At 36.2% G+C, this 25,866-nt stretch overlaps 1 protein-coding gene across 1 annotated transcript in view; it reads left to right on the top strand.

Annotated features, from left to right (window-relative positions):
* DNER (delta/notch like EGF repeat containing) overlaps window positions 1-25,866 on the top strand; it is a 114,990-nt gene that overhangs the window by 49,792 nt on the left and 39,332 nt on the right. The window contains exons 3-5 of the mRNA XM_014877873.2: window positions 9,231-9,325; window positions 11,732-11,898; window positions 25,681-25,826. Coding sequence (XP_014733359.2) covers window positions 9,231-9,325; window positions 11,732-11,898; window positions 25,681-25,826 — 408 coding nt within the window. The remainder of the gene's footprint in view (window positions 1-9,230; window positions 9,326-11,731; window positions 11,899-25,680; window positions 25,827-25,866) is intronic.

The raw sequence follows: 25,866 nt of genomic DNA, 5'->3' as shown, positions 1-25,866 counted from the left end.
GTCCATATGTCCTGATCAATTAAGGGCATGCTCTTCCCTGTACCAGATTTCCCTGGTGTGTCTTCTTCAATCTGTGGTGTGGTGTTGTATAAGGAACATTTCTGCCTGGTTTGCATTTTAGGTAGATTCAGTAAGAATTTCAGTCAAACAAATAAGTCACAAGTGGGTATTTCAATAGCTGAAATTCACCCTTCTGCATGTCATCTGTTACCTGAGAAATACAGATGGGTTATCAATTGCTATTGCATGACTAACACTAGCATGGAAAGTACTTGCTATCCTCTTACAAAATTGCTTGTGTTGATATGTTTTTAATATACTGTGATGGGTCTTGTATTTTTGACAAGCTCTCCAGTGTGGCATAATGACCTTCTACCTTGTTCTTTGAAAGTCACAGTGAGAGATGATTATCTGAAACAAAGAGACTTCAGTTGCTGATTCAAGACATTGTATCTGATCTGTATTAACTCAGCTTCATTTGCCTGAAGGTCTGTGTTCTAAAGCCTCTTTGGTGGAGGCTTCAAAAGTGAAATGTGTTAATAACAAAAACACTACCTTTCCTCATAGCTGTAAGAACTTTGAGAAACTTGATCCTGCTTTGCTCTCTTAAAAGGAAGAGGATAAAGCAGCTGTAGGTTTTATATTGTAAAAATGTACTCTTTTGATCTTTGCTGAGATTCAGAGGACAACAAATACCGATATTATGTTTTCTTTTTTTTTTTTTTTTTTTTTAATAAATCTTCCAAGACAGTCTGTTTTCCAAATTATTCTATACTGATACTGGAAGTGATGTAATGTTTTTGGACCCTTTTGTCTCAGAGAGAAATTTTGCCAGACTCTTTCCAAGTAAAAGCTTTCACTCTCTTGCAAGGATGAGGTTTCCACGAAAGCTTTTCTGGGAAGTTTTGGGAACACAAAGAATGAACACCTGAGGGAAGTAAGCTGTCTAGGAGAGGCATGATGTGTACTCACAGTTGGATGGGTTTTGTGTATATCTTGGGTAACAGAGATACATAGCACTGCTTGCTGGAATGAACTGTCTCTGCAGTGTCTGGACCAGTAGGTAACATACAGATGTTTTTAGATGCAGTTTCATTTCTTAGAGTGGTCTTCATATAAGAAATTAATCTTTTATTGATATCAGATTAAGGAATAAAACCATAGATCATGAGCAAGAATATTTTCTCTCAGTTGATTGTCTTTAGTATAATGGGAATTTCTTTGTGCTCATCCATTGAAAGATAATTCTTTTTCCTATTTAGGGCAACCGGTTCCCCTTGCAAGAGAGATCCAACTAACAAACCACGTTTCCCCAGTTCAATCACCTTTTGAATTACAGGATATAAGAGATATTGATTAGCCAGTAATGGAGGGGAAAAAGGAACCATCTCATTAATCCTACTCAATTAATGAATTTAACAAAGGCTGCAGTGTACAAAATCAACCGTAAGAATAGCAGTACCATACTCTTATATACAGCTTTTAATAATAGACCTGAAATTCTTTTCAAAGGAAATCAGCTGTATTATTCCCATTTTACAGACTGAGATGCTGAAGCACAGAGCAGTGAAGTGATTTGCCAGGTGCACAGCCAGAAATTAGAATGCTGAGCATGTGAGTCCTAGTCTAACCTTCTATTTATACTGCAATTTTGTGCTCAGATTCAAGGGTTTGGAACTAATGATTAGAGGCTACAATAAACTTCTAATTCCCCTTGCAGTGGGGACAGCATTTGTTTTACGTGTGTCCTTAGTCAGTAAATTGCAAGCCTTTACAAGGAGTGTGGCTGAATCAGGTGTAAAATCCTAGAAGAGTGTTCCTGCTCTGCAGCAATGGCAGAATTATTCCTTAAGCATATTCTTGAAACGGAAACATTTAATTCTTGACTTAAAGTGTTGCTAAATGTTTGTGCATTTTTATGTGAAAGAATGGCATGGGTGCAGAAGGAGGAACAGAACAGAATCTGAACAAGAGCAGAGGAGAGATCCTTTTGAGATTTCCTAAGATGTCATTTCTAAGGATCAAGTTTCTATTCTGTATTTAGCAAATCTTTGACATGAAAATGGGTGAAGGTTAGAGTATATATGCTTGCTTTTTTCTTACCCTGTTTTCTTGGCATTCCCTCTTAGAACTGCTGTCAAAGTGCTGGAATGTGTGTCATTTTGGTTTGACTTAGGACAGCTCTTCTAACTGTATATAAGATTTGTTTTGGAAATCTACAATTTTTCTTTTGCTCTGACAAAAAGATATTCTAGTAACACATAAGGAGAATGAAGGAAACACAGATTTTGGTAGAATAGAATTAACTTTCTTCTAGGATAAATCTGTAACTTCACCTACTCTCTCCTCTACAATATTAGTTTATGGAACTGTTTATTTATATACAAACACCATTTTCGTAGACAACTTGATGTAAGCATTTCTGGATAGGTGCTGCTCTTTATTAGATTTATTTTCTAAATAAAACCCTAAATGTCTCTAAAAGCTCAATATGCTTAAACAAAACTTATGTGAAATTCATACAAACCTCAGTTTATTACATTGCATTATTAAATCATGTTTAATAGATAGTCATAAATACTAGGTTCCTAAAAGCAAAGCTCTTTAAGACAGAAATTCTAGTGAGTACAATTACATCACCATATTGAAGGTCTTCTCTTCTGAAGCCACATTGGTGAGTGGGCTCAGGATTTTTTGTTATCCAGAGCTGTTTTTGAAAAGTATCTGGATTCATTTAAATACTTCTTCAGGAATCATCCTGTTTTTAAGTCCTTGAGAGTATGAGGGAATAAGAGGAGAAAAAAAAAAGCCTGCTGTGTTTACTGCCTTTCAGTGTTTTGGTGTAGAAATATCTATAGCTGACTTGACAGTCTTAGGTTGAAGTTTATGTCCCAGCTTATCCTCCAGTGACCTGAGCTCATACACTGCATGCAAAGATTTGACTGTGGAATTTTTGCTCAATGAATTTGTTTAGGTAGTGTTTACCTTTCTTGTGAGAAAAGCTCCATACACTCTGGAATATAAATGACTATTAATTGTTCACAGAAGTAATCTTTATTGAATGACTGGACTGTGATCAAAGCAGAGGATAGACAGCTAAGCCCCACGCAGCCACTTGCTCACTGCACTATCCAGTGAGATGGGGGAGAGAATTGGAAGGATAAAAGTGGGAAAACTCATGGGGAGATGAAGACAGTTCAGTAATTTAATAAAGTAGAAATAGAAAACAACAAAGGAAAAACCTGAACAAAACAAGTAATGCAAAAAGCCCCAATTACTCACCACCAAGTAACTGATGCCCAGCCAGTCTCTGAGCAACAGCAGCTCTGGAAAACTTCCACCCCCCAGCCCCATTTTTATTGCTGAGCATGAGCTGCTGTGGTGTGGGATGTCCCTTTGGTCAGATGGGATCAGCTGTCCCCGTGTGCTCCCTCAGCACCCCCAGCCTGCTTGCTGATGGGGCACTAAGAAAGAGAAAAGGCCTCAATGCTGTGTGAGCACTTCAGTGATAACAAATATCCCTGTTATCTATCCTGTCTTCATCACAAGTCCAAAACAGCACCATGCAAGCTATTGTGAAGAAAATTAACTCCATCCCAGCCAAAACCAGTACAGACTGACTGAATGTAAGATTTTATGAAGCTGACAGTGAATTTGGTGGATGGCTTGAGACCAGAAGGCAGCTTGCTAATATGATCATCTAGGTAATATATCTGTCATTGTGTAAGAGAGCCTCCTGTGCCTGCTGATGCATCTGTCTCTTGGTGTGATGTTGGAATTGATAGTCTGTGACAGAAAAACAAAGTTTTATTACAGTTATCTGGAGGATTGCTGTGCATTGGAATGCACTGGATCCTCTTGGTGCTGTTGTTGCTGAATCTACAAAGTGACTCTGGCTCAGATGAGCAAAAACCAGATTGTGAGCAATAGAATTCACTGGGTGGATGTGCAGCCTTCCTTACAGCAGGTTTCAGTGCTACAATAACTGGTAAACCTTCTTCATCTGGTGCTGCTTGTGGATGCAGTCTGTCAGTCTGCCCCTGGTATTGTCCAGAGAGGCACTGCTCCTACTCTGAACACTTTTGCTTTCCCCTCCTGCTAGAAGTAAACCTTGATTTTCTTTCTGTTTCTGGTTTTGTTTCAAGCATTGTCCCATCTGAAAAAAATAAATGCAGTGATGTGGAGGTTAAGTTAAATGACACTAGATTTTTCAGAAGCAGTAGTTTATTCTGTGCTACCGGGCAAGGGTACTGGACCTGCTTTTTTTTTCTTTTAGAATTTTGTTCTGAGTTCAATTTCTGTGCTAGAAATGATCCTGCTTTGTTACTTGGCATCTTGACAATAAGTAGATAGTACTGGATCCCTCTCTTACGGTTCTGTGCTGTTGCCTTTTCTTTTCTTATTTTCTTTTTTTATTTGCCAAAGGCTGTTCAAGATCCATCGTAAGAATCTAATGTGTTTTATTTCTTTTCTATATTATTTTCCCTTGCATAAAGAAGACTGCCAAACGTTATATTTCTTAGAAAATAAGGGATACCTCCTGCCACACTTATGGGGTCAGAAGAGAATAAGCCCTGCAGGCCCTATTCTGATAGATGAGTAGTTATATGTTCAGAAAAGCAAAAATTGCATGTTATTAAATTTGCTTTATTGATCTGAATTCAATACGATTATGAATTTAACATGATATCTCTTGGAAAAAAATCTGAAAGAACTAGCACTTAAAAGACCATTCCTCATACTGCATTTGTCATGACAGTTTCTGTCCTATTGAAGAACTGAAAAGTTTTCTCAATCCTTCCATAACATAATGTCTTTTCAAATATGTTTAAAATTTTAGTTTGTGGGGTTTTTTTACTTTTAAGCACTGATCTTTGCTGTAGGATGAGTTTTTATCCATCTTTTTATTTAGTTCAAGAATTGTGTGCATTCATATATCTGTTTAATTCCAGACTAATTTGCCCCAGTTTGCTCTGGCTGCAAGGCCATGCAGTACTTTGTTGCCCCACTAGGAGGTAAAAGCAAGATAACAACTTTTTGAGACAGAAAAACAAGAGATTAACCAAAGACAACATTCTCAGAACAGGAGGAAAGTACCTGAGTGACAGGTGTGTGTCTGAGTGTGCACACATACTTATTTGTGTTACATTTGGGGATATTTTCAAAAGAAGCATTTCACTGTGTGCTGGAGTGGAGTTTAGTGAAAGCTGTGGTGTCACTGCAGTTACAAGGGCAATTAAAAGACTTAGACACTTGGGCACTGGTTCATGGGGTGAGTTTTCACTGACAGCATCACAGTGTACGTGAGGCTCAAGGCACCTCTGGATGTTTTTTCTAGTCCAAACCCTTGGTCCAAGCAGTGTTGGCTAGAGCAGGTTAGTCAGGACTTTATTCAGCTGAGACTTAAATAACTGCAAGGATGGAAAGTACACAAAGTACCTGGGCACCTTCCTCCAATGTTTGGAGAGATCTGTTGGTTTTCAGAAATAATTATTAATGCATTGTTAATAGGGTCGTGAGGACTTTCTAAGTCTCATACGAATTTGGCCATTCCACTTACAGAGCACTTTTAAATTTGAGGAAAGTGTGCATATTTTGCAAGAAGTAAAAGCCTTTTGCCATTCTATGAACTTGGGGTTGAGATACAAAAGAAATGCAAACATATAATGGCAGCAGAATGGCTGGATTTTGCTCTGTCAGGATTAGTCTGCCTGTGTTGATAAGGCCTTGTAGAATTACAAATGTCTGCTCAACTTTTCAAGAAATCTACAATGAAATTTCATATACAATAGCTATCTTCAGAGAACTAATTTCAGCACTGAGAGGCTGCAGAGATGTAGACTTAGAGTCTGTATGCTCCTCTTCTTAGCCTTATTGAATTAAAGTCTAGTACACTTAGAAAAGTAATAAAGACACTCATGTAAAAATATTGCCTTGGGATTTATGTATGTATTTCAGCACTTGTTGAATTAGAGTGTATATCTCATTATTCTGGTTTTTAAGGCAGGAGAGTGTCTAACTCATGCTATTTAATTTCTTCAGAAAAGTTGTAATATGGAAGAACAGTCTATTGCTCTCTTAGGTACCAGCCCTGATTTTCTTTGCACTCTCTTCTATACCGCTGCCATGGCCTGGTAAGGACATCTAACAAAATCACTGCTGTCTTGTTAAGGCCCAGGGAGAGACTGTAGGAGTAAGAACTCAAGATTTCACTCTTGCTTTCTCAAATGATGCTGCTCTTTTACCTATGTAAAGTCTAAATGCCTTTGAAGCAGAAATAGTCTTTATGTATAATGTTATATTTTAAGAAAAGTGTCATGATTTAGATGCAAACTTATGGAAAATTTATGTAAAGAGGAATTTTGTATTTCCTGTCAACAATTGGATATTTAATAATTTTAAACTCAATGAAGAACAGTCTTGGATGTATACTCTGACACAGGAGCTTATCTTTGCAATCAGCTCCTAAACATACTTTAGACTCTGGAGGGTGCATGAAGGTTTTGTTTTCTTTGGTGACTATTTTTAAAGTAGCTGCATCATTTGTGTAAATGTTTATAAGTCTGTTCCCTAAGAACCTTCTCGCTGTCCTGATGTTTCTGTACTATTAAATGCTTCAGGACAAGTGTTGGATGTCATTGCAGTTATGGTATGGTTCTTTTGATTGTCTTTAAATTACATTAGATACCTCCTCTATTTGTGTTTTTATTTTAGACTAGGAATGATATTTTTGTCCTCTGAAAACCATTAAAGTATATTTCCCAGTGACTTCAGTTTTAAATATCTCCTACCATTTCTAGCAGCCTTTTGTTTTTTGAGAGTGAAAATTGCAGATAGTCTTCATCTTGAGAGTCCTTTATTGTTGTAATATATTGGTTGTCTTTGCCTTCATTCCTCAGTAGTTCAGTTTTGCAGAGCGCTCTGTTAAGACATGAAAGAGACACACTTAAAAATCTTTATAAAAAATCCTCACAGCTGTGAAAAAACTGCAATTTGTTTCTTAATTCAGGAGTCAAAGCTGTCATTTTTTGTCTCCACATTACTTGACTGAAATAGGACACTGCTGAAACCATTTTTTTTTCCTTGTGAGATTTGCTGCTTCTTCTGTTTTTTGTCTGATCCAAGTATCAGGGTCAATAATACATTAAAATTTTCAAATTTCAACTCTTGTAAAATCCTGGGTTTAGTATCCTACTGGTTTAGATGGTTATTTTACCAGATTTTTAGAGCAGGAAAGCAGGGCCAATTACAAATGGAGTTCCTAGAGAAATACATCAAACATTACAGATCTCTTAATAGAAGAGTCAAAATAATGCATTTTTACCTTCATTCTTCTAATTATCTTTGCAGTATTTCCTATGTGTGCTTTTCCTGATGCATAATCCTAAATTCTGATGTGTTAGCAAACGAAAGTAATTTTTTTGTGTGGTTGGGTCTTTTCCCATTTTGTGATGGCAGAATCTCAGTGCTCTGCAGCCACTTTATTCAGCTCTTGCTTCTATGATACTTTTATTCTAGTTGCAAAGATATTAATACCTTTTACTTTAAAAACTTCTAATATTAAACAGTAAGGTAAATGAAATGCTTAAATTACAATTCCCCCTCGATGTTCCAAGATAATAGATGCATGAAATTTTAAAACTATAGAAATACTAATAAAATTGAATGTATTTTAGATGTAGTATAAGTCTGTATGAGAATAAAGATACTTATTTCTTTTCTCCCTTTGTTCCAATAGGCATGCAGATTCTCAAAGAAAAAAAAAGTTTAAGTGTTGGCAAATATAAAAGGAAAAGTGTTAGCCAAACTAATTTTGGATGCGTTGTACTTTGACTGTTAAGTCCATACTTTTGACTTCTGAGATTTAAAAATTGTAATGGATATATTGTAATTTTTCAAAATTCATTTGAAAAAATACAGTAAAATTGCATTTCACTTTATTTTCATGAACTGTATGTATTCATATTATATACACCAGGGAACTGAGTAATATAGACAGTGGGAAATCATTCACTTGGGAAATGTGAATACTGAGTATTTGTCTTGCCAGAGTCAAGATAAGCTCTGAATGTCCTAAAAATTATTATTTACATCATATTCTGGACTTCTGTTGTTCATGTATTTATGTGTGTTTAATTTAATTCATGTAATATTTAAAATGTGAATTTGAATTATATTTAAATTTAAAAATTTTATTCTGGCTTTTGCTTTGATGTAAGATTAATTCATGCAAGTGTGTCAGGTTGCATTTTTGCATTTTCAGTAAGGTTGAGTAAAAAGTTTGCAACCATTCTCTATGGCTCAAAGAATAGCATTGCAAACTGCTTAGAAATTTGAAGATTAAACTGTTTTTTTTTTTCCAGTGTGACTTTTCATAGGCAAGTTGATGAAGATACATGAAAAGTTATTTAAAATTTCTGATGATGTTAAGTGATAGTCAATTATGCCACATAAAGTATTACTTCTTTGAAATAAATGTACCCTTGGAAACACTAATAATTTTCAAATAGTCTTTAGGAAATTACTGCTTCTGAAGATCTGAATAATTAAGGAGTGTCTGTGATTCCTGTGTTGCATGACACCTTGTATGGTATCTGGATCTAGTTAATGTAACTGATTTCTATGCCAGTAGGCATTACTAGATTTGGCAAATGCATCCTTTCACTCTCACTGTAGTCATCATTTTTTTTTCCATCTGAAAGCACTGCTTGTCCAAGCATTTTCTACTTGGAAAGAATAATAATGGGCAAGTGGGAGAGTGTTTGTTTTTTAAAGGAAACTTGTGTTTGGAAAAAAACATATTTCAATATAGTAGAAAGGCAATGTCTGTTTTTGTTACTATAAATCCTCCAGTATTCCATAAATTAATGATGCACTATTTCTTGGATGTAGCAAATGTTAGAGCATTATTTATTATCCTAAAAGACCAGAAAGCTATTCATCTTTTTCTAAATATGTTCACTTTTAAAGCAAGATGCCTTTAGAAGTTCACACTTCTGTGCTGGAGTTTTTTGTTAAAACAAACCCCTGAAAGGATGGTTATGTGACTTTTCAGCACCTTTCTTGGCAGCATAAAGGTTTCAGTGAATGTTCCAGAGGATTTTTAGAAGATGTCTGCTGGTCTATTAGTGTCATTTCTTAAAAAAAAAAAAAAAAAGAAAAAAATCTTTCATGTTTTCTTCAGTCTGATTTTATGGTTTATTGTTAAATAAAGCTATTTTTATTTTCAGATAACCCCGGATGTGGCTTGTGGAAATGCCAGTTCCAATACTTCTGCTGGAGGCCGGCTTATCTCCTTTGAAGTTCCACAGAATACATCAATAAAGTGAGAATATTCTTACATGTGATGAAATACAAAAGCACTTTTATTTTCATTTGACTGGATGTTTTAAACAACAGTTTTTCAGATAGGCAAATTTGTCAAATGACTAAAACACTATGGGAGAATTCATACAGACTTCAAGCATGCCATGACAGCTCTTTGCTTGGCATAATTTCTCCCACATATTTAATGTTTTCGAAGATGTAATCATGTAAGCTGTCTCTGGGCTATCATAATGCATTAGAAATTAGGGCAGATGTGTTGAAAATGTCAGTTTGGAGAAGATACATTTCCTTTCTGCTTTGTACAGTGAACACTTTTCCCCCCTTTAATCTCAAGATGAACTTGCTGATAGTGTTATTGTTGACTATGTAAGTGCATGTGTATTGTGCATTTTTATTTGATTTCTGGGTTATTGCTTTGGGTGTCATCATCAGCTGTGAAATCTTTGTGTATGTCCTAAAAAACACGTTTCTCAAAAAATTGGAACTTATTCTGTTACTTACTTTTCAAAATCATGCTTTTTGGATCAAATACTTGTTTTGTTACATTTAATTAACAGAACCTGACTTCCAAGAAAGATCTGATTCTGTCAGCTGGGCTGAGGCATTTTCTTATTGGAAATTAAAAAAAAAAAAAATCTGCCAACGTAGTTCTCTGGCTCACAGCTTTGCTGCAATTTTAGACTCACATTTTCCCAAAATAGCCTACTTTTCTCATACTGTCATCTTATCTTTCAGAATCTTATGTTTCTGTTAAAAAAGGCCATGCTCACAGGAAAAAACAAAGTGATGCAAGCAGACAAGCTGCAGACAGTTTGGAGCAGTAACTGTTAAACGTGGGGGCCATCCCACCCTTCCCACGGGGTTTGAATTGTGCTCATTCATGAGCCTGGAGCCCAAGTCAGGAAGAGATCTGGGAGTGTGGATGCCCTGGCTGGCTGGAATCTGAAAGCAAACAAGTGTCTTTTCTTGGAATCAGGAAAAAGCTGGCATTTGTGGACCCTAAAGTTCTATTTAAGAGTCTTGATGGAGAAACCCCATTTTAAAGGAGGTTGCTGAGTACACAGGGAGTTTGATCATTTTTACACTGTATATATTTAGTAGAGTTTTATACCTGTGTAGATTAGTGCAAGTCAAGATTTAGTTTTATTTCACTTACTATCTTATGTGCCCAAGTGACTTACCCGATTCAATGGCTATCTGTGAAAGGAAAATATTTTCAGTTTAATAAGCTGACTTTGGGTCTCATATGACAATCAACACAAACTGGGAAACTAGTTGCTATCCTGTTCTAAAAGTGAGACAGTCAGCTTTTGGAGTAGCAGTTGGGGTTGCTCTTAAAGAGAGGGTGCAAATAGTGTAAAAAATTTGCTTCTTATGATGCCTAGTTCCAATATATTTTCAACTTCTGTTGTGCAGGATTATGAAACTTTGCTTCTCTTGTTTTGAAATCTAATAACAAGTGCCCAGGCATAAACTGTTTTTAGCAGGATTGAAACAATTTCAGTACAGGAAACTGTGGGACAGAGCTTCATCTCTAGGTATTTGGAGGTCTGTTTTCAGCAGGAGAGAATTATCAGTATTTAGCAGTTGGATGCAGTTGTGTTTGTATTTTTGGAGGATTGTTCAAACTCATTTGGGATTCCTTTATAGGAAATGAATGCAAATACTTGGGACCTTACCAGAAATACATATTTTTATTGTTTTTTTTTTATGGAGGTGAGTAGGAAAAAAAGTGCTTTGTGAATACAAAGGCTGGCATAATGTAGCTCCCTAATGGAGCCGACAGTGTGGATGCAGTAGTAGACTTTATATCCAATCTGTCAATATTCAGGAAGGCACCATGGGCTCAGTGACCTTGGGAGCATTACATGACTCATTTGATTTACAAGAATAAACTGTCCTGAATCTTCGATCTGGTGTGTCAAACAAATGAGGATTTCTACCAGGATCTGTCTCCTGGTATTGAGTGAACATTGAATGTTCTTCAGTAAACAACAGGGCTGGATGTACTTCAGCTGCAGAAAATGATGGCACTCTAGGATGGAGGTAATACTCAAAAAGGCATAAGTACAAAGACTGAATAAGGATCCTTTATAAGGATATACTTTATTATTATGTGGTATTTATCTCAAACTCTTCTTGGACACTAAGATGGTGACCTTTAAGTATTGGAAATTGGAAATCTGTATGATTTAATCTGCTATTACATCAACTATTATGCAAATCTTACAATTGAAGCAATTTTAAGTTTTGTGGACATGCTAAAGACATCAGGATTTTTCCTAATTCCATACTTGCTAGATTTAAATTTCCCATCTTTGTTAAGGTTCAGTTTTACAGTGATGTACTTCCTCATTGCACTGATTTCCCTCAGTGTAAATATTCTCACAATTTCTTTTCTTAGAATAAGGCAAGATGCTACTGCTTCTCTCATCCTGCTATGGAAGGTCACAAGCACTGGATTTAAACAGTGTTCCCTTATCGATGGCAGAAGTGTCACTCTTCTCCAGGCACTGGGTGGGCTTGTGCTTTCTGAAGAGATGCTTGCATTAGGAAACAACTACTTTATTGGTGAGTAACATGCTGACTTTCTGTCCATCACCTCTAGGTGACAGCTGATGCTTCACTCAGCATTTAGAGGAACAAAGGACTAATTCCTTTAAGTGCTGAAAGATCCTGATGGGATATTGGGATCGTGTTTCAGGCAGTGGTTTATTCAAATCAGACAAGAGCTACACTAAACTCTTACACAGTTGGCACCATTCACTTAAAAATCTACATGGTCACTTTTGCCTGATACCTTGAGATGATGCAAGTTATTTTATATGTTCTCTTTTAATAAGCTTTTGGCAAATGCTACAGAATATAATTAAATGCTTGAGGTGCTTCTTTGTCAGGTATTGTGTCATGGGATGTTATGTGAAGAAGCTTAAGCCTGTCGACAAGAAAATTGAAGAAGTATATTACAATATCAGATTTCCTATTCTATTTTAACAGTGTTTAATTGCACTACTTTTTTATCTTCTAATGTTGTCTCTGTGAATATGGAACCTTAGAAATATACTATTTGTTTCACTTGGCAATTAAATGTTAAGCATCTTTGTGGAAGGAGTATAATGAAAATAGCCCGATATATTATTTTTAAAGGTATGGGGAAATAACAGATTTAATGCTATATTTATGCATAGACACAATAGACTTAATTAAATTGAGATTTCTGGGCAGATGTATTATACCAATGACATGAAACCAAAGTCATTATAATAACAGCACTTATTGTTATCTGCTTGAAATTCTGTATATTTTTAAAGCAAATAAAAGCTGCCACAATTTTTATTTGAAAACTTACCATGCTAATAAATGTAAAACCAAAACCATTCTGATGTAGAAACAGTGGGAAAAATTCCAAGTGTGTAGCTAATACAGGAAATCCCAAATACAGACATGAGAGTAGTACCTTGTTCTCTCCTTTTCCAGCTATCACTTTCCAAAGATACTGCTCAAAGGTTGTTAGTAGAATAATTTAATTCTTATCATCACTGGTTTCTTTTAGTGATGTTTATTTCTTTCAAATAATTTTCCACTTTCTTTTAATATTATTATTCCTTCTAAGATACTTAGTTTTAGGCTCTTTTTTCCTTTTAATCTTGTTTTGCATTTAATTTATCAGAGTTAAAGCCATCCTCTCATGTCTCTGAAACAATATTTGCATTTGCTTTTTGGTAGTTAATGTATGATAAAAGTATCCTGAAGACAGGATAATTGGTAGCTTTTATGCAGTGCTGAAAATGCCTGAAGGCACAGCTTGGTCTCAGCTCCTGAGCAGAGAGCCCAAGTTGCTCAGTGAAGGTTCCTCTTGACTGTACAAGCCATACACATACATACAGGTTATTCACTGAGAGAACTAAAATGTGTATTGTGTTACTCTTTCATAGCTTGTCTTGTCCTACTCCTCTCTATAGCTGAATTTCTGTCCCTGGGATTCTTACTTTGAATTTTTTATTGTGTGCTGGGTAACATGAGGTGAAAATGTACTTTTTCCTAGATTAATATAACACAAAGTTGAGTTCATAAAAATGGTTTTATTTCAAGTATTTGGAGACCTTCTGCTTTACTTCCGTGTGGTTTTTGCTACTTTCTTTGGTCTTTGTTTTAATTTCCTGATATTGAAATTCTTTGTAAAATTTTTCAGCTGCTGAAACTAAGGCATGATTTTTTTAGTTTAAGACAGAGGCTCTGAATTTCCTTCTCAATTGCATGGAAATATTCTGCTTACTTCCTATCATCAGTTTTTGTCCAATGAAGTGTAAGTCTTGGGTGTAAAACTTAAAAAGTAACTCAGTTATTTGGTGTGAAAATGAATTTTATCTTCAAGTGAAATCCATAATTCTGCCAAGGCTTATAGAAAAATTACTTGATCTTTACTTCAAATTTGATCCAGATATGTGGAAGAGGTCTGTCAATTTGACATGTCTCACGAGTTTTTTAATAATTTAGATTTCAATAAGTCACTTGAATGAAGTTTTTCTTATAGACAAATTTCCATGTTTCTTGACAGACATGAAAAGGTACAATAAGTTAAAGTGGGTGATTTTATATGAAAAAAACCCAATAATGTTGCCAGTGCTTTTATTGATGATATTCAAGCTAGAATGATACGAGAAGGCCACGAGATGCTGTAGGCTTCCTTAAGCAGAGTCACGCAGTAAGGTTGTGGACCAGTCGATACATTTACTTTCTATCATTTCCTCCTCCTTCCCTCCCTCTTTTTCTCCTTATTCAAATGTGATTTTAAAGGTTTCTTCTCTTAATTGGTGAAGTCTGTACAAGGGCACTTTTTTAATAGTGAAAATTTTCTAATTAGAACCATAAAAGAAAAATGAGGAAGATCTGAGTGGGGTTTTTTTGTTTGACTTTTTTTGTATTTCTCTTTTTGATCTACATCCTTTTTGAGTCATTTCTCACCATGTTCCTTCCAAGTTTAGTTACTCAGCAAGGTACTTTAATTGCCTCTTGCAAATCTTTCTGAATAAGTTATTTATGTAAAAGATAAAACATTTGGGGAAATATTATTTGTTTTGTGTTACCTTATGGTGACACAAGTTTAAAGTTGTTTATATAAGATTGAAAAGACTCAGAAGTCAGCAGTAATGTGCTGATTTGCTGATCATGTGGTTCGGGGCACAGTGTCTAGAGGTTGAGAAGAATGCTGTTTCTGAGACCTAAAAATAGACCCTGTCAGCACAGAGCTGCTCACCCCAGAGACAGTACCTGCACTGTGTGAGAATGAAGGGGAGAGTGTAGCACAGCTCACCCAAAAAGAGCACTCTGTGTTCTGTGATGGGGTTTATAAAATGGCTGCTGCATCTGCAGTCTCTTGCAGCACAGGGACAGAATGATGGTGCTGTGCTTATGCAGCATGATTATGTGGTTTAATTACTGCATTTACCCGGCTGTGGCCAGCAGAAGACTGGCTTGGACATTCTCTAACACGTTCCTTCCATGCTTTGCTCAGAGGATTTTTAAAGAGTTTCTCTGTAAGATTTGTTACTACACTTGTGCCAGTCTTCTAAAATAATTTGTTTTATTAGAGTGTGTGCCTATTAGCCAGTGGGAAGAAACTCCAGTGTGGTTCAGGCTTTAGAGTGAGCTGTGTGGATTAGGAGCAGGATGAAGCACATGGCCCATGCCAAGGTGCTGGTGGCTTTCAGTGCCAGGTTACTGCTAGACAGAGGTGGTAGGACAAGCCAGGTGAGCTCTTCCTCTCTGCTCGTGGTTTGCAGCAAAAATGTGTCTTTTGAAATCAAGATTTTAAAAAAGGCGTTTAATCAAGGGCATTTCTGAAAAGGAAATGTTTTTAGTATCTAGTCTGTGGAGTGCTATGCGTGGGCATCAAGATTGGCCGAAGATATAGTGAGAAAGTGAAGCAGGAGGGATTTCATAGTGCCTTTAAATAAGAGATGGAAATTAAGGGTTCAGCATTAAAAACATTATTGAAGTAAAAGGCAAGCTTTCCATTAATTAGACTTATAGATTTGTACTCTGTCCCAATGTTCTTTGAAGTTAATGAGTGATTCCTGCATAAACTATTTATGATATTTATAAAATCATAAGTCTCATCAGTATTTGTTTTATTTCTGGATCTTCATATATTCCTGCTAGCAGTAATGGTCCTAGAACATTTGAAAATGAGTTAACTGCAAAACTTTACATTGTTAGAGTCACGTACCTATTCTTCATTGCAATATATCTTGAAAAATTGAAATCAGATGAAATACATTTTACAAGTCTGAAGAAGTGAGATAAGAGCTCCCCTGTGCACCATCAGTTGGTGGAGGACTCTTTCAGAAGTTCTCATGAATGCTAATAGGTTACAGCTAAGGATCTCTGGGGTGAGTTGAAAGTGCTGCTTGTTGAGTGTTTTGGGGGAAATGTAATCTACCCAGCATTGTGCACTTCTCTCTTCCAGGGAATAATATACTGGATTCTGGAATGTGTATATATTTTTCTATACAAGATTGTTGCAAATGCGAAAGATTTACTGAATTGATTAAATAATAACTGTCTTGAGAAAAAATGCTGCATTAACATTTTTCTGAAAAAATAAAAAAGGCCTTTAAAGGGCTTTGAAGGACATTCTCAGTTTGTATGACATCTCCCACAAAAATCCTTTATAATCATCTCTTTTATCCAAGCATGCATGAAAACTGGAACATTAATTTTGAAAACATAGGTTGCTGTCAGAGTACTGAAAAAACCAAACCCAGTGTAGAATAAAAGCATTAAATTATTTATTTTTTTAATGCTCACATTTTAGAAGTTTGGCAATGATTGTACACCATCTGCTTGTGCACAAATCAGGTAATTTACCCTGGCACGAAATTAATATACCTGTTTACTGAGGCAACAGTTCTGTGCTTCAGGTGTATCCAAAGGTACACCAGTGGCTGGCAGACTTGCAGTCAGGCAGGTCTAATTTCACACAGGTTCCAGTCTGCTTGGAAAACTGGTATATGTACACCTGTGTGGCTGTACAGATAGCAGATCATATTTAACAGTCCAGTTAACAGCTAGGACACAAAACAGCCATAGCTGCTTTTTAATGAATTTGGAAATTGAGTAATAATTGATGGAATCATATAATATCTCGGGTTGGAAGGGGCCCATCAGGATCATCCGACCTCTGGCCCTGCACAAGGCACCCAAAGTATCTCACCCTGTGCCTGAGGGCGTTGTCCAAACGCTTCCTGAGCTCTGTCAGCCTTGCTGTGTGACCACTGCCCTGTTCCATGCCCCAACTCCTGCTGGATGATAAATATTTTCCCAATACCCAACCTAAACCTCCACAACACAGCTTCATACCATTTTCCTTTCCATACCAACACAAACCTGCATATTATATGATTATTGTATGGTTATTACTTAGTTTTAAGAAGTGTTTATTTAGAGGTTTTGGGCATAATGTAGAAGGTGGAGCTGGCAGTGCTGACTCTGTGTGCGTGCAACCGATTTCCTTTTTGTCCTAACAACATTAAAAAATGAAATTGTTTTCGGGTCTTTATCATGGCTGTTAGGATATTATTTCTGTTGAAAAATGATCTTCTTATCAGCTTTCATGATAAAATGTTGGAAAAATTGCTTTTCTGCCCTGGTGTGCCCAGAGCTGAAGCAGTACTGATGGGAGTCCTTTCAGAAAAACAGCAAAACAAATAGCTGGGCATTACTATGCTGCCTCCATTTCCCCATAGGTAATATGATAGAACATGTGTATATAATTGTAAAAAATGCTTGTAAATATCTTGAAACTACTTGCTTTTAGACTTTGTGCTTTATTTAGTGCTTCCACGGTGCTGCTTAAGCAGCTGCTTAAAAAGCAGCATTCATGTGATACTGCTACATTAGCTTTTTCAGCTTATTGTCTGCTTATAAAATCAAAGAAAGACATTTATAAGCAAAACTGCTATTTTTCAGATAAGACCTTCCAGATAATAAGGTAGAAAGTTTAGCATTTAATATGAATTAGTATTTTTATCTAAACAGAAAATAAATCCTCCAGCACAACCTTTAAATTATAACGCTTATTTTCATCACAGCGAACAAAAACTGACGTCGACTTGTCAGTTGACAGTACTTGGCATGTCATCTGGTTTTCTCCAAGATGCCCAGCCTTTTAGATCAATACAATATATTTAGCTGCTTTAAACTATAATTATCAAGTATTTCAAAAATATTTCCTTAAATAAAATTGGTAGCTGTACAAACTCACTTGAAAATAGGTGCTGTAGCATCTTTGTGGTGAGATGAAGAGTACTGATGCCATTCAAATGCCAACACCTCTAAGGCAGCTTGCTTGAATTCCATGAAACTTTTTGATATTTGGCTTAAAAAGGAAAATTAATGCTTGGCTTCTGAAGCACAAGATATCTGCTGCTTTTTAATAAGTGTGGGAGCCATATGGTTCTATGTCAGGAAGGGTAATATTTTCCAATCCAAAATGCTGTCCTGCCTTTCAAATGCAACAAAGTATTTTATTTTTTAACTCTGCCCTGAGCAGTTATTTATTCTTCTGTTGTTCTTTGATTATTCAAGAGTCTCCCTGCAAGACCTCATCGTGCATTAATGAGTAGTCACCACCAATACTGGTGCAGCTATATTGAATAGGCAAAATGAAACTGTGTAAAAAATACCATGCGAAAAAAAAATAATATAAAGAGATATTTTGAAAAAAGTTGGTCTTTTCTAACTTTTATCTGGCAATAGGATTTCAGATTAGGAGGTAAATCATAGCTGGGGCTTTGAGATGTTGTGTTTTGTGTTACAGGCCTCTAAAACACACACGCATTTCTGTCTAAAGAAAGCAGTTTATTGCATCTCAAAATTGCTTTCACTTAAGCAAAAAATTAAATAGGACAATTTTATTTCATAATTGGAGATGTGTGAATTGAATTCACTGAAAGCCACGTAATCAAGTTAGTCTAACTTTAACAAGTTGCCATGTGTCAGCTGAGCATCTGTGTGAGCTCCCAGTCCATGGCACATTGTAATCATTTGACTCAACCCTCTTCACTCTGGACCAAATGAAATCTCCGTGCCCTGCCCATGCTGTGGTTGGAGTGCTGAGGCCGTGCCTGTGCCCAGCTGATGTGCAGAACCTCTGTCAGTGTGTGTGTTCTGCTGCTTTTGTGCAAGGCGGCCTCGCTGGGGGGAGTTGGTGACAACTGCTGCAGTGAGTGGGGTTCTCATTTTTGAGTGTGTAATTTGCCTGGAAGGGCCCTATTGTCTGCAGATTTGAGCATTGTGCTCAACTGAACATTTCCCTGGGGTTCTGGGCACAAGAGCTAACCTTGCAGAAAATGGCCCTTTGGTAAACAATAGCAGCAGCAGCAAAGTGTGAACAGCAAGAAAAGTGCAGTGAACTGTTAATTTCAATCATTTCTTTTAAAAAATGGCCTTGTAAGGCAAAGAAGTGAAGCATTCAGTTGAAATCCAAACCATTCTGAAGAATGCTGTTGGCCTAAATAAGAAAGAGTACCTTTAAAATATGATAAAATAACTATCCTGTCCTTTATGATCAAGTTTCATGTATCTCATCTCACATGTAAGTAGATGTAAACATCAGACTAGTTACTATTTTCATACATTGTATTATGTTTTAGGTTAGCATTTAAATAATTTTTACTCTTTAGTGTAATCTTTAATCAGTAAATTATTAAAAATTAATTTTTATTCACTGCTATTTCTAGCAAGTTACAATGGGAAATTATTTTTATCTAGTCAAATTTGTAATGTTTGGTGAAATAACTTTTGTTTGTTTCTTTAATTTTAAGATTCCTCTTTCTTCAAGTATGACTTCTGTGACCAATTCACAATCAAGATATTTATTTTAAGTTGATCACATGGTTGGTTGCATGATAAGATCTTGGACAGACTGCTTAACCTGATCTGTGGAATACAAATACCAGTGCATAACTGGTAGCATGGGCAGTGTACCAGAGTGAGATACATTTTAATAATGCTTTGAGATCTTCAGCTCGTAGTGTAACATACTGTAACATGTATTTAAAAGCAGGGCACTCATAGAGCCTCTCAGCTGGACCAGTCACTACAGATACATCCTAGCCAACCTTGCCATCCCATCTTCTGCAGCTCCCCTTAGTGCAGTCCCAGCCATGCCACTTGTATTCCACCACACTTATCTGCGTTTGCCAAGTGTGGAATCAAGAGATTCTAGTGGTCTACATTTGAGCCCAAAATAGTTCTCTGCCAGCTTGGCAACTTGGCTGAAATGCTGACAAATAAAGATATATTGGGAAATTGTGATACATGAAATCTTTTAGAAGAATAGTCTTGTCACTCTTTGCTGGGCTTTTGCCATTACCATGGACTGTAAGCAGAGTCCTTGAAGCTGTGGGAGAAGGTCACACTTTAAGCTACTGCTACAGCTCCTTAATAAGCTGAATGCAGGTGGCTTTGTAAGACTGAGCGTACTCCTGCTAGCTGACTGTTTCATAATTCTGTCGTGGGGCTTGGTTCAGTTAAGCTATTAAGCTGGATAATTGTTTAAGTAACAATGAAATTCAGAAATTGACATTTGTTATAGAGGAAATGTAGTATGAGACTTTGCTACGCTAAGTGAATTCAACTGGTTTGCTCAGTTCATAAATACATTTTTACTACCAGTCCTACAAAACTGAACTCTAGCTTGAAAGGCAAGCTGTGTGCTGTTTCTTACCAAAGTTTTGGTAATAATTTCCTGACACCCAAATTTTACTTTCTCTTACATGAGTATAACGCTATCATTGTCAATCTGCTTCTGGTAGAAATGTAGTATTGTTACTGAAGATGTAACTTGAGCAGTAGCATTCATAAGAGTGGTTTATACCTGAGAAGAAAGCGTATGCTTGATTTTAGGAGCCCAGGTTGTTTTCATTGTTGATAGCAAAGGAAGAAGGCATATACATCTAAAAACTGACTGTGACTATGAATGCAATTTGGAGAAAACAATGAATATAATGAGAAGGTTTTCAATCACCTCTCAAGAAAAAAATCTTTAAATTGTTGTTTCATATGAGCTTGTGGGAAAAAAAAAAGGGAACAGTTATTGAACTGATTCTCATTAGAATTTATATAGACTTTCAAAAGCAGTATCTGACCAAGGCTTCTGTGAATAAAGCACAGTAAGCACGTTGATCTATATAGAATTTTGGAGAGTTGTGCCACCTATAAATAGTGCTATTTGTGGACAAAATAGCAATTTTGCTATTGCAGCTGTATTTGTGTGTCCCCAGATGCTATGTTGCCTAGCAGCATCATTAGAGTGTGATCTCAGATGTTCTGTATGGTGCTGATGGCACTCATATACTGCATCAAAGATTGCAAATGGCACTGATTACCTGCTTCTCACTTCTTGCTTTCTTATGTGTGATAATCATCCTGAGGCAAACCAGGAAAAGATTCCTGACCCATTTTTCATATTCTGTAGAATAGTATTGGTGTCAGGGTCCTGAGGGGATTGGTAGGCCTTAATGACCTAGAGTATTAGTGTCATGGAAAGGGGGGTAAGTGTTTGTACATTTGTAAATCAAAAACAGGCCTCTGCTACTTCAACATGTAAAGGTAAATTTTCAGAATTACGTGCATCATGAGAACATCTTATTATGCTTTTTCATTTGTTAGGTCTCTCAAATGAGTTGGTTACGACTTGTATGAACAAAAGAAGGATTGAGTTTGTTTAGATTTGGTAGATGGAAAACTATTTGAGACTGTGATATGCAGTGACATAACAGAGGGAAATTGGTTCATATATTTAAAGTAAGTTTCCAACTTCATGCTTAGATCCAAAAAGGCACTGAAGCTTGGTGGTGATTAGTATAGACCTCTGTTTTCATAGTAATGTTCATGGTATTGAATGTTAGCTATATCACATGATACATGGACATGAAATAATCTTTGGATAAAATCTGGACAACAAACATTTTAGGAGGAAGAACTAAAATTCAGGTATTCCTTTTTCTTTTTTCCTTTTTTTTTTTTTTTTTTTTTTTAATTCTGGGGGCTACTGTAATAAAAATAGAGTTCTCTTTCTTTCCTAGCTTCGTTTCTTTGAAGTATTCTTATGCCTGCAAAGTTCAGTGGCCATAAAAGAAAGAGGTTGGGCATTTGACCACTGTCATTTAGCTTGCTGGATAATGTTTTCTCATATGGTGAGAACGATGTGGTCAAAGAGAAAATTCCTCTGGACTCTTTTACATTTTAAGTTAATTCTGTGACTTTCTATCATCTGTGGATGAACTATCACGTGTACTTACATAGCTTCTATCCTGGACCAGTAAGGTTTGTAAAGGATGCTCAGTGTGCTCAGATAACAGCAGTGGCTTTTTTAGAAGCTGAAATCTGATCTGGAAGTATCATAGCTTCACTATGTTATGGCATGGCAAGAACTGAAGATACAGTGCAGGCACATCAAGTACTGCTGCTTTGATCCTGAAGGACTGATATGATCTGTTTTTCTTCCATTTAACTATATCTCAGTTACCCATTTCCCAAATAATGAATAGCTGACTGTACTGTACATGGGGAATGGGGTGAAGAATTTACATCACCTTATTCTGGGGCCCTTTTTAGTTTTCCTACCATCTTGACTTACCAATGCCCTTGGTGCCTGGGCTGCTTACTGTGCAGGGGAGCTGTAGGCACTTAGTGCCTTTGAGAACTTCACTGCTTTGCAAAATGTTGAAGTTGGCTACTGACCCCAAAAGCTTTTGGTGTGGGAAAGTGTTGAGAGAGAAAAAGAGAACAGATGGAAACTGATAGACATCCCACTGCTGTCTCATTTCCTTGGGAAGCCAGGCTAAAAATAAGTTGAAAACTTGAGGACTGGTACTTCGTTGAGTGCCCAATCCCCTTGGCAGTCATTCTCACTCATCCAAGAAACCCTTGGGTGAACTCAAAGATCTACACTTCTGTGAACTGGAACTAAAAGAATAATCTACTGTTTCAGCCAAAGGTGAATATCTTTGTATCACATGTATACATTGTGTAGAATACAGAGAAATACATTTGAGCCAAATGCCAAAGGCATTGATGTAAGAGTATGCTGGAAGCAAGAGTTAGTGAATGATTTCTAGTGAACTGTTTTGCTTTTCACTGACATTATATTATGTGCAATATGATAACTTTCTTGGTGGTCTGTTAGCTTCAGTCTTCCCTATTTTGACTGCCCACTGTGGGCCAGCTCACTGACCTCAGACTGCTGTGCTTGGAAGGAAGGTATTGCTCAGAAATGGGGCTTGTGAAGGAAGCAAATCAGTTGTGTAGTCTAGAAAGCATATACTCAATTGATGTTTGAGTACTGGTAATCTGAGTGGCATGATATGATCTTCTGGAAGCATTTGGACATAATGATGACACCTGTCATCTTTGATTTTATTCCTTATTCTTTATTCTTAACTTTCTTGATGTGAGTAAAACAGGAGTACCCATACTTTGTGTGGAACTGCCAGGGTGGAACGAGCTGTAGTGTATTTTACCATATAAAACATATTTTTTAGTATTTTACTATGCATTCCGCCAGGGAAATTGTGCAGGCATTTCCAAGACTATCAAATGTGTGTGCAAAAAAGCTTGAAAATGCCTCCTCTGCAATCTAAATGACTACTCACATCACATAATCATTTATTAGGCTTGAGAATTGTTTCTGTAATATTACTGTAAATAACTCAACCCTGAATTCTGTAACTAAAAATGCTTTGATACCATTATATTTTAACTGGCTTTAGAAAACCAGCAAGGTTGAACTGAACAAAATTACCTTTTGGTATGAACTGCAGTAATATTTTCCTCCAGACCTGAGATGAAAGTAGCTGTAAATATGGCTTTGAAATTATTCTCCCATCTAGAAGTTAAAATTAGAACTTTAAGCTCACTCTAGTTCAGTTGCTGTTATGGGAATTGGGAAAGGAATTAATTGAAGTGCTATGACCTGAGTTAGGCAAGGTGTTATATTTAGATGGTCAGACAAGCTTCTTTTAGCCTTAAAACCTAGAGATCTCAGAAAGTTATATGCAACTTCTATACAGTGAAAATAAATACCCGTGTTTGTATTTTTCTAGTATTTACAAATTAGATGAGATAATTAGAAATTGAAAGAAAATGTGTGGCATTCCAGAGAGAATAATTATTTTTCAGTGGTTTGCCTAAGGGCTTTTGATACCAAAATAGTAACAAGATTCAAACTGCAAAGAAGGTTGATTTAATATTTCTTTAGGGAGCTGTCCTGAAGAATATGTAACAATCTGCTTCAGAAAGGAAATGTGAACCCAAAGACATTTTCTAAATACCACATTCCAAGCATTCACATATAATTGCATGACTGCCAGTGACAATTGCATTCAATTGTTAAAGAAAAATTCTGGCTGCATCTTTGAACAGATGGGTAAAAATGGGCTATGTATTGAGGCCAGAATAAATTGGCTTGCTTTGAAGAGGTCATCAGATTACAATAATCTTCACTAGCCAAAACAGACCATTAGGCATTTGGAACTATACCCAATACATGTGGATTTTTTTTTTTTTTGTTAATCTGATCCTTTAGAATATTCAGCTACCTTGTAGAGGCTGTACTCAAGCCGATGACATCTCTGTAGGACATGAGATTTTCCTGTTTGAAGGTAGGGTTTAGGGATCATAGAAAACTAATGGCAAAAGGAATGCAGCATTTTAAAAAATGAAATCTGAAAATGAAGAATAAAGAATGGAAACCTTCCACTTGATTTTGTGTGGAATTTGTAGAGTTAGTCATGCTTTTACACTTCCATATGCAAAATGTAATAAATGCTTAGCAGCTGTTCTGAAAGAAAACTCACTTGAAGTTCTGTTTCATGAAACTCTTATTTTTTCCTCTATATTAAAAATATTTTGTTTTACTAGTTTTTTTTCTCTTGACTAAACGTTGTGCCATCTACAGTCTATAATGCAAGAACTGCATATTTGAAGCTCCTTAGAGGTTTAGGCTGTAAATGGATTTTGCAATTTGAAGTGGAAAATCTAAGAGAAAACATTCTATGTCATAGGCTGCATTTATTTAGTGTTGTTCTTTTTAAAATTAATGACATTTGTTTTAAGAAAAACCCATCAATTTTTGCTGAAATCTGCTTAAATTCTCTCTATGTTTTCTAAAGAAAAAGAGAATCCTAGAATGGTTCTGTGCCTGAACATTCCATTCTGGTATTACAGTCTTAGACCCTTTGGAGTATACCTACATGGAGGATAGTGAAGTCAAGGTTTGACAGTCTGTGGAAGGATCTCTGGTGGTTTATTTTGCATAAATTCTGCATACAGCATACACACTATACCAAACCCACATTTTTGTGTGAGTGCACATTTATTCTCCCCAAACAAAGCAATTAATTGATACCACACATGGAAGGGCTGTGGCCAAGAGTTTAATCAGTGTGCTGGAAAAAGGCAATTCAAGCACAAGTGAAGTACAGGAGCAGAGGCTGTGACTTTGACATGAACTCTGACTTTATCCCATATGTCATAGGCTGTGTATGTGCCCCATTTATTTTTCCTGTTGCACTTTTATTTTTCAGATAAATCTGTTAGGAATACGTGTGATAGTGATGTTGTTATGATCCAGTGTGTTTTAATAGCTACCAACCACAATTCTTTTCATTCCATGCAATTACAGGTGCTACCCAGAGATTAATGAATCTTTCTGTTCCTTGTCCAGCATTCCTATTTCCATGTTTAGTTCATCTCTACCTGCTGTATCAGTTTATAGAGAGATCAGATCAGATCAGACATTTAATACTTGCATTGCAAATACACAAAGAAATGCTGCCAAGTGGTATAAGTATATTCTTATAAACATCATAAAAAACAGAGTCAAAGGGATTCTCCATCTTTTATCAGTGTAATGAATCTGGGTGCTTTTTAGCTCTGAAAGTAACTTTTATGAATACATTCAAATATATTTCTCCACAAAATTTGATTTTAATGTTCCTTTTCATTAAAGAAATATATTTTTTAACTTTTCAAAAAGTAGCAGGCAAAAATATTTAATTTTGAAACCTAAAAAAATATAGGTTTGAGCTCTGGGAGTAGATGTTTCACCATCCCGCCTTCCTTTTTTCATCAATATAATGAGGTTTGTCTCCAAACTGTATTTTAATTTGTATTTACATTCTTTGCATTCAGAGAGCTGTGTATTAAATATGAGCAATTTTGTTCTTAGTTGACAGTTTATTTCAAATAATTTTTTTTTGTTTGTCTAGCTGGAGAGCATGAACAGTATCAGCCTATTTTGTCATATAACAAGAATATTGTCTTGTTTTTTGTTGTTTTTTTAAGGTTTTTTGAATGATTCAGTTACCAAGTGCATTGTGGCTCTACGCTTGACTGTGGTGGTGAAAGTGAGTACCTGCATGCCTGTGGGAAGCCATTCAGACAACTTCCCCTGTTCAGGAAAAGGGAAATGCATCACCAAGCCAGATGAGGTAAGGTCAACTTATCAAGACATTCCTGTAATGTGGCAAT

The sequence above is a fragment of the Sturnus vulgaris genome, chromosome 10, assembly GCF_052056855.1.
Source record: "Sturnus vulgaris isolate bStuVul1 chromosome 10, bStuVul1.hap1, whole genome shotgun sequence".
In the NCBI taxonomy this organism is placed as follows: domain Eukaryota; kingdom Metazoa; phylum Chordata; class Aves; order Passeriformes; family Sturnidae; genus Sturnus; species Sturnus vulgaris.
This window is presented reverse-complemented; position numbering and strand designations above follow the sequence as displayed.